General features: G+C 38.7%; 2 protein-coding genes across 5 annotated transcripts in view; both read right to left on the bottom strand.

Annotated features, from left to right (window-relative positions):
- Window positions 1-2,790: 2,790 nt before the first annotated feature.
- kbtbd11 (kelch repeat and BTB (POZ) domain containing 11) lies at window positions 2,791-7,840 on the bottom strand. The gene is made up of 2 exons (XM_079852790.1): window positions 7,500-7,840; window positions 2,791-6,754 (listed from the first exon to the last, which is right to left on the bottom strand). Exon 2 carries the CDS (start codon window positions 6,446-6,448, stop codon window positions 4,319-4,321), a length of 2,130 nt encoding a protein of 709 aa, XP_079708916.1. The 5' UTR covers window positions 6,449-6,754; window positions 7,500-7,840; the 3' UTR covers window positions 2,791-4,318.
- Window positions 7,841-8,874: 1,034 nt separating this feature from the next.
- The window catches only part of arhgef10 (Rho guanine nucleotide exchange factor (GEF) 10), a 48,278-nt gene continuing 41,244 nt past the window's right edge, over window positions 8,875-15,908 (bottom strand). For all 4 annotated transcript variants that reach the window (XM_079852782.1, XM_079852784.1, XM_079852783.1 and 1 more), the window contains 3 exons: window positions 11,754-11,876; window positions 10,132-10,634; window positions 8,875-10,020 (listed from right to left, as the gene is read on the bottom strand). In XM_079852782.1, coding sequence (XP_079708908.1) covers window positions 10,156-10,634; window positions 11,754-11,876 — 602 coding nt within the window. In that variant the 3' untranslated portion in view covers window positions 8,875-10,020; window positions 10,132-10,155. The remainder of the gene's footprint in view (window positions 10,021-10,131; window positions 10,635-11,753; window positions 11,877-15,908) is intronic.

The raw sequence follows: 15,908 nt of genomic DNA, 5'->3' as shown, positions 1-15,908 counted from the left end.
TTCATATCATGAGAATAGAAATTAAATTGTTATCAGTAACATGACAAGAGCAGAAGGTTTTATTGTTCATGCAGAGTTGTATGATAACTAAATGACACTGCAATAGGGTAATGTGACGAAATCGAGAACATTTTATCTGTAACATTATTTATAATGATTTGGAAAGAACGCGACTGGAGTCTGTTGCTAATGAACGCAACTTTCACGCGCATCTGACTGACAGATCACTACTAGCTACAGCGCGTTTTTAGTTTAGTGCTGTTAATAATGTGGTTATTTCAGCAAACAGTTTCGTAAATTCATCTTAACAGCATCAAGTAAATTTTTTATTTATCATTCAACTGAACTGTGCGCACGCTCTAGACAATCCTTGAATAAGCGATGTTTTACTTCTGTTTCCGTTTCAGGTGCGGCCAAAATTAAATGTGAAAACATCACATTTCGACTCAAATTGTATCCGAAAATCTCACCGCCCCCGCGGTCAAATATTGTGACTCACTCTTATCTCCGAGACCGAATCTTTTGAACCGATTCTTTTAAATCAAACCATGCACTACTCCACACCAACTACACATTTTCTATCATGTTTGACCATTGAAGACGAATGAGCCAATCAGAGTTGACTCCCATTATAAGGCTTGGAAGAGCCAGGACATTTTTTAATATAACTCCGATTGTATTCGTCTGAAAGAAGAATGTCATATACAGCCAGGATAGCTTCAGGGTGAGTAAATCATGGGCTAATTTTCATTTTTGGGTGAACTATCCCTTTAAGTTAAATTCCCCTGCTGGTATTTTTTTTATAATGTCTGTTAAATCAGACAATAATACTATAGAGTTATATTTTAGTAATATTTAGGTCTTCAAAACATATATTTGTTGGATTTAAATTCAGAACATCTGGTTCTCATTGGATTAACAATTTGGTAGCAGTTTAGGATGTTTAATTTCTTAAATGTATAATGAATATTACTGACTCCATCCTCTAGATGGCATCAGTGCTCCAGGAAAAACCACTGCAATAATGACACACCCAACAACAGTAGAGCAGTTAACCGTATGATCAGATCTCTCTACAAAGAATATTTCATTTGAATTATTATTAGCATAGTGAATAATGGTTGAGGACCTGAGCTATTGACACTAGGTTTGTGGGTTCAGTCCTAATAAGGAATGACTCTTCTATCCACTTCACCTCAGGTCAACACTTCCCATAAAGTGTAACAGCTGAATTGAACATGTTCTGCTTCCTTAGATCCCAGAGCTGCATTTATATATTTTTAAAAACTTGGTGAAAAATGAACACAGCTAAAATAATGAACCAGGAAACCAAAAGTTATTTTATTGCAACACAGAAACTTTAGTTTGTGAGATATTAAAATGACATAGAGACACTAAAAAGCCATCAAGCCATTTGTTTTAAAAGCATATTAGCTTTAAACACATCAGCAACTCAGCAAGCAATGCCCCACCCACACCCCCCCATGTGACACTTTGGTTGCCTTGCCAAAAGCGTCTTGATTTCAGCTGAATATCTGAAGAGTTTTCCAGTTACACAATATAAAAAAAAACTAGATCACGGGTTCTCAACTCTGGCCCTCGAGGTCTACTTTCCTGCAGAGTTTAACGCCAACCTTGATCAAACCCTCCTGCCTATAACTTTTTAGTAATCATGAATCGCTTGATTAGGGTAGGGAAAAAACTCTGCAGGAAAGTGGACTTTGAGGGTCAGAGCTGAGAACCCCTGATTTAAAGCTGCAGTCCGTAGTTTTTCCTCTTTGTCGCCATTTCTGTGCGAAATCTGCAATTGCAGTTATTCGCGGAATTATCAACTTTACGTGGGTTCAGCGCGGATGAATCCAATGTTTTGAGGAGAATGTGCGGCTGTCAGTCAGTCACCGCGCCGGTGGTGTGGATACTGTCATTCGCAATCACAGATTCTACTTTTTGGAAGTATGACCAACATAAGTATTTTCACAGGAAAATGTCATCTGAACAAGTAAGTAACATCCACTTTTGTTCTGATCAACTAAGGTAAAAAAAGCATTGCGGTAAATCGCACTGATTAAATCTAACGATCGCTTATGTCTTACCTGTCTAAAAAAGCTGTCTCTGCATCTGTTTTGAACCCTTTCAAAACACGGAGTTCACGCCACCTTTCAAAAGCCCTTCTGATATTTATCCTTGTTTTCGCTTGGGCCCGGTTGCAGTCTCTTTTTTTCTGAAGCCACTCCGAAGTCCGAAGTCTTTTGCATTTTACAACGAGTGAATCTCCAGTTGTCACTGGTGATTGTTGTTTGAACCTTTCTGGATCCACCATCAAACTGATAAGTTTAATTATATCAAGTGCTGTGAGAAAAGGCTATAAATCTCCACCTCCAACATCCTCACACACAATATAGCCTACTAGCCGGGACACCTTCTTTATGTGTACAGATCTGACGTAATGAGGCAAAGACATGCTCGAATTACACATGGAAATCCACCAGTACCACTGGAATTAAAACATTATTACAAGCTTACTGTTATGAACCAAGCTAAGGCATGCAGATAGTTTTGAACACTGGCTGTTTATGTACTTGCTCAATGGATAATTTTTAACCCCAAAAAGTTACGGACTGCAGCTTTAAATACTTCAAAAGTGAACAGTTGGAGAGCATTTAGGATAATTTGTCAGTGACTTTGAGATGTTTACTGGAATGATGTCTGTATTTGTTCATCTTTGTTAAAAGTGATTAAAGCACATAGGGTTGAGTAAAAAAAAAAGTGAGCAAAACATTCACATTCAAGTTCATTATCATTCCAACATTCATGCTCATAATTCAAATTCCCTTAAGATTTTTTCAACTGAATTGCACTACAGAAACATTTGTAAATCCACACCCTCGAACCATTATTCATCTCATTTCCTCCAGAAATGTCTGTTCAGAAATGTCTAGGGAAATACTGAAGCGTGAACAATTATATCTCAGTAAAATACTCCTGGATGCTGAATATCACAATGTGTCTACACAGAATGCAACATCCAAGTTATAAATTACATTATGATGCCTCATCACATGCTATGGACACAATATGAATGTTTTGTTTTGTGATAGTGTCTGTCTCTCATGGGTTCAGCCTGAATTCATAAAATACAACACAATAAAGACAATATTTTCTCCCTTCTGCTCAAGATTTCGACCAAGTGTGTTTCTCAGGGATAAATGTTAATGTAATTGTAGTCTTCATTAACAGCAGGCTTAGTTGCAGTATGATTTATACATATCGCATACAGAAAATGTATTTCTAATGAGAATGTAATTTATCTTAATGTTTGTCTGCTGCTAAATCTTAACTGTTATCTTTGGCAATGATTCAGAAACAAGGAACAGACACTAATTTTTATTTATTTTTTGCCTTCTGGACTTTCCTTAATGAAAGTGTTAAAATAAAAACACCCAGAAGTGTCTCAGGAGTAAAAAGCCACTGTGTGCACTGTAATGCAAATACACAGGGTTGAATTTTAAAGTAATATTTGAGTAGCAGCAGTTACAGAAGTCAAGTGCTCTGTGCTCTTAATGTTTCCCTAATGATACTCTAATGTTAGTAAAGGTTATGGCTTCTCCATCAGCTGCTTTAGGATGTTTTGCTTATTGACCCTGGCTGTAGCAAAGGTCAATAAATAATTAAGAGCTTTTTTTTATGTGGTTCAAGAATGTTTTTTTTATATTTACTTCAAAATCTATTTGCATAGAACCTGTTGGTAGGAAACAGGGTTGCATTATTACACCATGTGCTTCAGTTGTTCATTTGTGCTATTCACTGCCATTTTAAGGCTAATTCACACTATACGAGGCCGACCAACATCAACAGAAACATTTGTTGGGTTTAGTCGGTTTTTAGTAGGTTTAAGTGGAGTGTGTCAGGTTGCGGAATGTCTGGTGATTGTTGGCATTGGTCAGCATCTGTTGGTGCAGTATGAACTAGCCTTTATACAAATGGATGTTTTAGTTTTTTTTGCAAATTCCTGTGGCAAAGTTCATTCTAAATTACTATCCAATACCAATTGCACAAAACAAATGAAGGATAAGACTGCACAAATGAGCTATAAATGTACGACTTTCTTCGTCTCCCAAAGTTGGAGTGGGGCTATGATTTTAAGGCGCCAAACATACATTTGTTTTTCTTACCATGCAAAGAAACACATTCCAGTTTCAAGCACTACGTGCTGGCTCCTTGAACTTCTCTGGAGACGATGTTTAATCTATAAATATTGACCAGGCATTCTCTTTCTCAAGCGACTCCGAAGGGTCATCAGAGGGATGAAATATCCTACTCATGCAATTCTTCCACCTCTCTCAGGCAAACTGAGAATGAAAGGGAATAAGATCCCTTTGGCCTCCACAGGTGCTTTTAGAGACTCGTCTTTAAATCGACCTCCATCCTCTTCCACAACAAACTGAAGAGTCTGAGATTTATTCACACAGTAGATGCAATTATCGATGACAGCGCATCGAAATGGCAGCATGCAGCCCTGCTGCTGGGAGGCACAGTCATGCCACATCTTCACAATGGTGTTGTATTTAAAGACGCTGATGCCCTGTTCGCGGTTAACGTCGAATCGGTAGATGAAGCTCTTGAGAGCCACCATGTCTGTGGATTTTTTCCTGCTGTTGTTGTACGGACACTCCTGCCATTCGTCTCTCTTGGGGTCATATTTCAGCAACCGATAGAAAAGAGACCCTCCCGATACATACAGCTCACCGTTACACGTAGTGGCTTCGTGAGCCACTGCAAATGCCCCTTTAGGTAGAGGAGCCACCGCCGTCCAGCGGTCCATTCGAGGGTCATACTTCTCCACCGTGAAAAGACATTCACCGCCAATGGCATACAGGTTCCCATCCATGGAGACAAGCTTGAGTTGCGATCGTGCTTGGTTCATGGGTCGGACTTCGCTCCAGCGGTCTGTGATGGGATTGTAGCAGAACACTTTGTCTGAGACTTTGCTTTTCTCCCCAGTTCCCCTGATCCCGCCGGCCACAAATAAGTAGTTGTACATGGTACAGATACCACAGCCCCTGGTGTTGATGTCGTCCGGCATGACGGTCAGGGTGTGCCAGTCCTTACTGCTTGTGTTGTAGTAGTAGATCATGTGATTGTCCTCAAACGACGTGATGGAGAGGGGACTCTGGGGACGGCTGCTGTTTCTGCTGGGCGGTCTACTTCCTACACGTTCAAACACATCGTTAAGTTCCGCCACCATCAGGCACTTTCGGCTCTCCATCCGTTTGCGCAGGATGAGATCTCTCTCTGAGCCTGTGAGGCGCCCGTAGACCGCTGGATCTCTCAGGACCTGGAGATAGTTGTCGCTCATGAATCGATAGGCGGTTTCTTTCAGTTCATTTAGTCGCTGCTTTTTGGCGATAGTTAGGATTTCGTAGCAGTTCTCAGGTGTGATCTGTGTGGATATGGTATCAATAGCAGCCTGTACCGCACAGGGCATCTGCAGGATCTTTGCCCCTGTGATGACATCCACAACATTGTCTTTGCTTACGTTCATCTGGGAGGTGTAAACATAATCTACAAGCACCAATAAAGTCTTGTAGCTCATTCCTTTTACCTTCAGGATGTCTCTAGAAAGCCTGGCTTTAAAATAATCACTTTTCTCAGCTAATACTGATTTGTGTGCTTGTATTTTCTGTCCGCCCACCTCTATGACTAAATTCGGCTCTTCTTTTGCAGAGAGAGCTTCTCTTACTGCAGATCCACTCTGCTTTAGCCCGTGGCTTGATTCCAGCCCAGTCTGTCCAAATGATGTTCTGTAGCGGGTCTGATCTGCTTCTTCAGAGGAACTTATAAAGCATCCCAGGGTTTTCTCAAGTGACCTCGTTTCCTGGGAGCTTGAATAGGAATGATTTCTGTCTTCTGTGAAGGAGACATTTTTAATGTCAAACTGACTCCGAACAACCTCCCCATCTCTTAGGGCTTTGGATAATTTGTCAATTTCCTCCTTGTTCTCTGGTCTGAAGCACAGAGAGGGTGCCAAACTGCAAGATACCTTTGTTCCATTCGTTTCTTCTCTAATATTCCCTTGACTTGAAGCTTGACTAATATTTCTCAAACTGAGGTCTAGATTTTGTGCTCTTCTTGAGTCCAGAGACTGAATGTGCTCTTGAAATCCACTGTCGCTAGACACAGTGTCTTGTGCGTATTCGGCACCTGTTATAGCACCGTAGTGTCCCAAGCTCCTGTTGTCAGTCAAACCTCCTGATTCAGACGTATTCCAAGTACCCTGGAGATCCTGCAGTATTTCCATGCTGGGGATACCTGTTTTCCCCATAGATGGGACATTGTTGTTGTTCCCTTCAGTGGGGATTGGTGGTTCTGGAGAGTCAGGGTTTGCAGCGTGAAATATAACGTCTGCTTGTACTGTGAACATGTTTCTGTCTTGCAGAGTGTTGTTCATCTTTCTGTAGTTGCGGCACACTGTCACTCATTTAGTGCTTTCAGAGCAATAAGAACAACTTAATTTGTCAGAAGTTTCTCCTTTGCCGTCTGTAGAGCTAAATTAATCCCAATGAGCCTCATGAATGACTGGCAGATCCTAATTATTGGGGTAATGATATTTCAGAGACAGCATTGCTAGGAATGTCCTAGTCAGACAGGTTTTATGTTTGTTCCATCAGACTACATTTCACCCAAGTAAACAAGAAAAATAAACAAAGTTTTCTTATACTGAGAGAAGATTGTGTTCTCAGCTCTGGGTCCAAACCTTCCAAGAAAAGAAAACAATGTTATTAATTTACATAATTACAAACATATAACCACAATTTATATTCCTAAAAAGGAACTATCTTGTAATCCAAATGATTAGAAAAAAAATGGTAAATATAAAATGAAACATATCTTCTTTTGGGGGGAAGCCTCCTATTTATTTATACTAACAAGGCAAATTATCTGTCTGCTGCAATGACAGTAACATATATCGTAAGTATGACATAATGAGATACTGTTCAAATACTCCTCGCAGATCAACACCAAAACGCTAAGACACTATAATGCGCACGCGCACTATTCGCAAACCTACTAACAGCTTTAAGGATTAAATCTTAAAGACGTCGAGAAACAGAGAGATTCATTAGTACCTTAAGTTAATATTCTGTCATTAAATAGTCGTTACATGACCTGTTTTATAGATTTGATAAACAAATGTGCAAAGACAAATAGAGAAATTATTGATCACGCCAAGAAAAAGGTGAGGCAGTTTCAAACAAACAAAGTAACGTTAATCCTTGAAATAATAATATTGAATAACTTACATTATAAATTGTTCAATATACAAGGCCCTAGAACCCCAGTACGTGATAATTGGCAGCATTTCTTTGAGCAATTCCTTACACAAAGCGCTATGCAAGTCAGTGACTGACTGTCTATCCAAATGCACCGCGCTGCAGGGAGTCTAACGTTAGACATTTGTCTGAAATTGTCTTGAGTTTTTCTAAATGTAGACCACTTACCCATTCACGTGAATGTACTATCCATCCCATAATGTAATAAAACGGCAGTTCAGCTAGAACTTATCCTCCTCGACCAACTGTATGCGTCTGAAAGCCTCGACTGGAGAATCGGCGTCCACAAAATATCATTATTTATGCGGATGAAGCGAAATATATTCCACAGAAGCCATCCTGTGCTCCGGATCTGATCGACACCACCTCTCTACCCTCGTAGTGCTTTGCAGTATTTGGATTTTACTGTTAACTGAGAGGTAGTTATTGATCTAAACCACACCCCCGTTTGTGTTCACCCTCTACACATCAGCTGCTGATCAAATCCGCGGTAAGCGCGCGACGTTCCTATAGTCTCGACGCGACGCGCGCGGCCAAATGAAGGATGTTGCGCAACGGTCCACGGGAACTCCCAGCAGCGCGAAGAGCATTTGAACGTTTATTGCATAAAAATACGGACGTGCCAAAGCATTTTAGGAGTTTCATTGAACGTTTTAAACACCATTATGCTACAATAAAATGTAGTGGTTTTCTAAAGCAGAGAAACTGGCCCAATCCGTAATGACAGTGTTTTGTTAGAAAAAAAAGTCACTATATATTCCATATAAAAAAGGCCACAAAATAGAAAAATTTGTCATTTCAGGCTTTAAATTGTCTAGAACAGATTGACTTGATCTGGCCTTCTCAAATGTGGTGAAGTTTTATGGGCGCATTATAGAGGAGAGGATCATTACTCTCCATCCTGATATTATGGGTTGGACTGCTCTTCAAAAGAGTTACTATGGTAACCACTCAGAGAGAGCAACACATCAGAGTTAAGACTGTCTGTCAGCCTGACAGCACATGGTCATACTGAGATGTCACTATTAGCCCTCTAAATACACACATCAGCTGTTCTCAGTCTGAGGGGACTCACAAATATCCCTGAGCCCGCAAAGGCTGAAAGCATCACATATATAAGTGTGGCATCCTGTGAGAGAGGAAGTGGAGGGACAGCCTCCTGCAGAACAACTAAATCTCACCCTTTTTTTTTTTTCTTTTTTTTTTTGGAGGATGCCTATTGCTTTCATAGCACTTTGAGGACTTTGTATCTCAAACATCAGAAGTTTCATCCACTATTAATATGACAAATAGATATTAGATCAAATATTCTTACAAACACTGAAATATCAGCAATTTTCCTTTCTGTTAAATAACTGTAAATACAAGTATAAGAACTCATTTACTTAAGAATTTTGCAAAATGATTACTTTTAGGGGTTGTCTTGATCATTTTTCCATTGTGCAAAAATCTGTATTTCATATAAATAGTAAAATTCTCACCAAGTGCATATATCCAAGAATATGGAAGCATCCAATAGTAATCAACCATCACAGTCAAGGGATAAACATTACTTTTTTTAATTTCCCTTTTAGGCAGACACCTTGCAAAATGAATACTTGAAGACCATTTTCTCTGAAACATTTGCACTGGGAATATGAAGGGGGAAAAAAACACAACCATACATTTTCATCTTTTTTAAATAAGTTCTTTCCTTCCGTCCTTCTTTCCATGTCCAGGTCAATTTTACCGTAAGCTCTAAAATCAGTGTTGTTATTGGTAAAGTGCATTTCATAGAAATCCATCTTTCAGCCTCTATTCTTCTTGGGTCATTCCCTTATGTGTGAGCTGGCAGTTATAGTCCATCAAAAGGAAAAAGGAAATAAAAGCAAATGGAAAACAAAACAAAAAATAAAATAAACATGGTTATCTAGTACACTTGCACAGATATACAAAGAATGTTGGTTAAAACAATGGTATATATTTGTTAAGTCAGAAATACATATCACAATGTGTCAATATAAATCTTTTCCATTACTTTAAATATCGATAAGCATAAACCTTAAATTAGAATTATGGAGGAACGCCATTTCTCTTTTAACCGGTAACAGTCGACACCAACTTCACTTTAGCACCCAAAAGAATCTCTGGCCCGCCAGAGAAACCCATACAAGTCATTCAGTCACAGGTTGTAGGCAATCACAGAGGCCAATCTGAAGGCCATGAAACCTCAGATGAGCTGCTGATGCAGCCAGTGTTTTAAGCCCTCTTTTACAAGCACCATTCTAGTGTTGAGATGCTTTTCTAGAAAAACAACTAAAATTAAATGAATAGCTGAACAGATGCATGTAAGAGTGTTTAAAATGAGACAAATTAAACAGATTTGTGCTGTTATACTAAAGCATGGCTAGATTTTTTTTTTCTTTTTTTTTGCAAAATGTAATTATTTAACAGTTAGACCTGAATATTTTCACACTGCAGTGGTACTGACATATTTTCACGAATGTATTTTCACGAATGTATCTTTTAATTTAGGCAATGTGCCAAGTGGTAAAACACATTTCTCTGATGCATGGCCGAGTACTTGGTAGTTCAGCTCATTCCTGGAACACAATCTTTTTCCCTTCATTCATGAATCTTTTTTTCCCTGTCAGCCCATGACTGAAAGTAAGGTCGGTCTATGGAGCTGCTCTCTCTGACATGCAATGCCCTGGAAGGAAGACACACACAGTAAAAGCATCATTAGAAAAGTGAAAGAAAGAAAAGATTGATGGATACTGGTGTTTGTGCAGCTGCATCCAAACTAAACCCTGATCCTCACCGTTGACACCTCCATCTTTCTCCCTCACACGTTGGGCAGAGGTATTTGCCACACCATAATGGTGGACACCATCTCCTCGTGCTTAGACTGTTTTGTTTTTCTGTTGATTCTGCGGTGTCCCAGCCCTCCAGACACCACCAACAATGAGCTCACATTCGCTCTCTCAGTCTGCTTGGCCTTCTGGAAGTGCGCTGGCTCGTTCAGCAGGTCATATATCGCCCCGTCTTCTGGCCCGTGCTCTAAAGAGCCCTGAGACAGAGCCAGAGACCCACATGAGGAGGACAGGGAGTCCTGGAGAACTGGAGCATGTGAGGGAGAGCTCAGGCCAGAGCAGTTTTCGTCGAGTTGGGTTCCCTGCACCTCCTGGGCCCCAGGCTGGCATTGGCTGGGTGTGCTGGAGGTAAGAGTTGCCATGGTTGCTTGGGAGACATTACACACTGCTGTTGCCATGGTGAGGAACTTGACTGGGCCATGGTGAGCATGAAAAGAGACCATTCCTCGACCTGGAGCGAGAGATTCAAACATGACAAATCCGTTAAAAAAAAGTATTCTAAAGCAGAATAAAATAAAAAAATAAAAAATTGAAATGCCAGAAGGCAAAAACATGTAGTAAAATATGTTTCTCTTCATAAAAACAAAATATATATGTTTTTGATTTTTAGTAATGACATATTACGCAAATTTTAATGTTTTATAAAACAGATGTCAATAAAAGTATTCATTTAGTATAATTTATATTCTATCATCGTATTTATTAATATTTTAAAACATTTTATTTAGCTTTAATTTATTTTACTTCAGCTGGTTGTCAAGCTTCATTTAAATAAATGAAAACTATTTTTAATAGTTTTAGTTAACAGTAGCAATACTGGTCATAAACTGCATGAAAAATGGAAGTGGTTATCAAAAGCTGAGGCAGAAGGTAATTTCATTGTTGGGTGTGGTTTGTTCCTGAACTTGTGCTGAGCTGCAGTTTTCGAAGGCCCTTAAAGTACTACAAACTTATAAAATTACTACCCAGAGGGCACTGAGTAGCCAACAAACATCTGCCGTTTACACAATTCCACAGCTATGCATTAAAAACGGTTTTAATGAATTTCTAAATGCACTGCCAGATGCCAACAGACTCTTTGTCAGGGTTTGTCTGATCAGTGTGTTGCCATGTTGGCATCTGTCGGAGCTTGTTTTCACCAATTGAACACGATGAATCGGCACTTGCCGGGTCTTGGCATTTCTGAGAAATGACGTACTGTAATCTGGTGATTGTCTGCATTTGTCTGTGCGGTGTGAATTGGCCTTAAAGGGATAGCGCACCCTAAAATTAAAATTAAGTCATAATTTACTCACCTTGGTGTATTTCTAATGCAGTATGAAGTTCTTTCTTTTATGGACCACAAAAGGAGAATTTTTTTTAAATGTCTCGCTCGTCCATATAATGCCAGTAAAAGGCAAAAGTTTTTTTATTATTTTTTTATTATTTATTCTCCTTTTGCAGTCCATAAAAGAAAGAAGGGCATACGGCATTAGAACAACACCAGGGTGAGTAAACGATGACTTCATTTTTCATTTTAGGGTGAACTATCCCTTTAAGTCCTACACATGGCAGAATGAATTAAACCCACCTGTAACTTTTGGGATGCCCTGTAGTCTGGGCACAGACAGGGCCACTGTGACCCCGAGATTTGTCCCCACTAACAGCAGACCGTGACTGACTAACAGACTGCTCACAGAGACTCTCTGCTGTCCTGAAGGTGGAAACACACGTGATAAAGAATTATTTTATGACTTGCACTGCAACCTAAATCAGAGAAAATGCATACTACTAAACACTTGTGACAAGCATTCATGACTAGAGGTACTTGGTGAAATATTCACCCAGTGGAATAATAACATCATCCACACATGCTAGGCTGTGTGGGTAGGAACACGACAGCATGTGTGGGTAGGTTACTATGGGGATGATGCTGAACAGCAGTTGGTTTCCGAGGAAACCTGACACTATGCGCTCTTAGAAATGAGAGAAAGGTCTTATTAGAAAGAGAAGAATGACAAATGCTCAGATAATTGGTTAAACATACAACTCTAAATCTGTCAAACACAATGAACATGTACATAAACTGGAATAATTTCAATGAAATAAAAATGATCAAAAGTTCTATTTTCCATAAAATAGCTACTGAAGTCCAGTCCAGTCACAATCTGGTGAATGATATTAAATCTTTTTCAAAATAATTTGGTGATTAGCCAAAAGCATTTCAATTTTTAACACTTTTAATGTCTTTCAGCCATTTCTGACCCATTATCGGTAAAGAACATGAAATAAATTGACGCTGAGAAATATATCTAAATAAATACCATAAAAGCAAATCTGTAATTCTTTTATTAATTAAATAGTTCCAAAGTTGGTTGGATGGATGGAAATATAATATATAATATAACCTTTGGGACCGGTTGAATTCATGAAGTTATGAGGGACAATTAAGCGCTAAAGGGATTTTATACACTAGACAGAAATATAATGTGCTTGCAAAGAATGAATGGCATCAGGTACAGATAAGTTCTTTTGTCACTTATTGCACATGAGCAAACAGAACTGCAGGCAAAAAGGAACAACATATAACTTGACCCTGACTATACTCTCACACTGATCTGTGGGTTAACCATCCTCCAAACACCTGACTGGTCAGAACCAGACTGCAGGATTGAAAAGTCAGAGAACAATGTCCTATTCAGCTGTTCCAGTGCTCACTGACTCGTTAGGAAAGGGTTGGCTCATATTTCTGAGCATCGCAGATCATTACATTAGTCATGGAAACTGCTCTAATAGGCACTGTTACTAAACAATTGAGGAATGAATGAGTTTGCAAAAACATTACTCTGCACAGTTCTGAAGTTTTTAAAAAAAAAATATTTTTTACTGCATGTTCTGAATATTAGCAGGCCAAATCTGTCACAAATAAACTTTTCAAGGGCCACCTTGTCAACAACTGTTCAGTCCACCTAATGGCTGATGGAGAAAGACCTAATTAGCTTAATAGACTATGTCAATATGCATAAAATCAACCAGTTTTATTTGAGAGTGCTTAAAGGGATAGTTCACCCAAAAATGAAAATTCTGGCATCATTTACTCACCCTCTTGTTGTTCCAAACCTGTGTTGAACATGAAAGAAGATATTTTGAAGAATGTTGGTAGCCATTGACTTCCATATAATTTCTTTTTTCCTTCTCTGGAAGTCAATGGCTACCATCAGTCTGTTTACCAACATTCTTCAAAATATCTTATTTTGTGTTCAACAGAAGAAAGAAATCCATACAGGTCTGGAACAACTTGAGGGTGAGTAAGTGATGACAATTTTCATTTTTGGGTGCACTATCCCTTTAACTAATTGCAAATGACAAAAAAAGAGGGTCCTTTTTGTTTATAAAATGAGCCTGTGGTGCATTCTTCTCAACTGGCTGCTGTGGTGTAGCTCCACATCTCCAATATCCAAGAATAGATTTAGCTACGGGCTGCGTGTATATGTGTGTCTGCAGTCTAACCTTCTGAAGAGGGACAAGAAAGACATGTACATGGAATTGAACTGTTTAAGGTCTCATCCTATTCAACCTCAACATAATAATAACAATAAAAAAAAATCATGATAATGTTAATAAGTGTCATTATTATTGTTATTATAACAATGATGATCATTTAGAGGATTGTGTTATTGTAATATAAATGACTGTAGTTGTCTTAATGTTTAATCTAACTCAAGCTGTTGTGATCAGTTAATCGTCTGCTGGTTGAGTGATATTGTAGCTGATGTCTTTGTATCACCATCAAAATACTGACACACTTCACTATAAATCATGTCAAGAACAATCAAAAATGATTTGTCAATTTTCAATTATGGGGGTAGATCTAATAAACAACATGAAAAAAAGACTCTCTGAAGAGAATTTTTTTAAATAATATTTAAACAAATGAAATCATAACCAGTAGCAACATGGCAGAATTTAATAAGCAGGATGTTAATAATCTAACAGGATGGCAGACAATATGAAATTGTGAAATTTTTTCTGACACTGGGAGAAAAAAAAAAATCTGTCCAAGCATTAACCACTAAAGGGGCTAAAAGTTTCTAAACCAAAATCCTTTCAATTAAAAAATGAAACACATCATCCATACACAATTTCGGTGATAACGGAGATCTCTTTGAACCCCAAGAGTCAATGCAGCTGTTTTTGTGGTGGCTGCTTTGTTTGTGCCATTACTGCACACATCAGTGAGTATTTAGGTCACAAGAGACAAAGCCATCGGAGACAAAGACCACTGTCTGTACCTTCACACACAAACACACACACACTGATATCAGTCTCATTAATTTTCACGAATGTCACAATATGCATTTCAAGATTTTCAATCCACGCTTAATAGAGGATGACTGTTCTGCATCTCAGACTAAGATTAGGATGATAAATTGACACAAAGAGCTTTGGTACATTCCTAATATAATAGGCAAACAACAAATCTTTTACCAGTCGTACGGTTATATCCATTACCAGACGAAGGGATCACGACCATGTCTGCTAGCCATTTCAGCAAATGTTACATAAGACAGCATAATGCAGCCAAGGCGACGTGTGACCGTCTCCATCTCTACAAGGTCAGGACACAACACAAAGGAATTATGCAACAAAGCCCTCATCCTAAAATCTGCTCTTGCTTTACTGAACACAAATCGAACTAAAAAGGGTTTTAGGTTCCCTCTGTCTGAGTTAACTGCTAGCCATGCAAAATGACTGTATTCAGCTGTACTGAAGTGAAACTACAGAAACATGATGCAGCAAATTTCTCTCCTTTTGTAATACACATGTGAGGGAAATAAATGTTTAACAGCAAGGTATTTTTTAGTTTGAGTGTTGAGACTGAATGACTTTCAGTCGGTTTCACTCAGCAGCAATAGATGTTTCTGTCTTTTAAGGTGATTCAAACTTCACCTCATTCCACTAATGAGCCACTAAACTGCCAACAGAATGATAGAAGATACCCTAAAATCCCAAAGAAAACCTCAGAAACAAGTAAAGACACAACACTGCACAGGAGACAACCAGCAGTGCCTTTCATGAACGAAATCCCGCCCTGACAAATAAGCCCCTGAGCTTAAGGAATAGCCGGGCATGATCCAACACACTCAGCACAACCAAGCTGAAGGATTCTGGTGCTGGAATTTAAAAGACAATATCCTGTATTTTAGACACTTAACCAGTACCATTCAAAAAAGTCGCTTGAGTTTAGTCAGATTTTTCCATTCAAAACCCAGTCTGATGTATTCAATGATGCCATATGTCATTATAGAGCAATCCTGATAGTAATCAATGCTTTTTTGTGTATACCTTGAATAAAATGATTTTAAAAATAACCAAATAAAGCTTGATGGATAGTTTGTAGGCACTTCGAATAACATACATTTCTGCAGGGATTTACAGTAATCTGGCAGGTTCAGATCCGCCCAGGTGTTTAAATGAGTCTTTCAAAGCCATTAACTGTTAGTCACCAAATCTAGGAAGTTTTCATTGTAACAACAATAGGCAAGGAAATATGCCAACAGATCACAGAAATCTGACCAATCAGATCGAAGGAAACTTCAGCAGGACTCATCTTGTCCAGAGTGTTAATGATAAGAATCAGGAAGTGTGAATTCACATTAATGATACTACATGCTAAAAGAAATGGCTCAAATAACCTTTATGGACTATTTTATTGAACTATTAAGTAGTTATGAAAACTGTTAAC

Source organism: Squalius cephalus (genome assembly GCF_949319135.1).
Source record: "Squalius cephalus genome assembly, chromosome: 20".
Taxonomy (NCBI): Eukaryota; Metazoa; Chordata; class Actinopteri; order Cypriniformes; family Leuciscidae; genus Squalius; species Squalius cephalus.
Note: the sequence above shows the minus strand (reverse complement) of the source record. Positions and strands in the feature narration are given on the sequence as shown.

Coding starts and splice junctions, on each gene's coding strand:
- kbtbd11 (XM_079852790.1), bottom strand. CDS start 6,448: ATGAACAACACTCTGCAAGACAGAAACATGTTCACAGTACAAGCAGAC.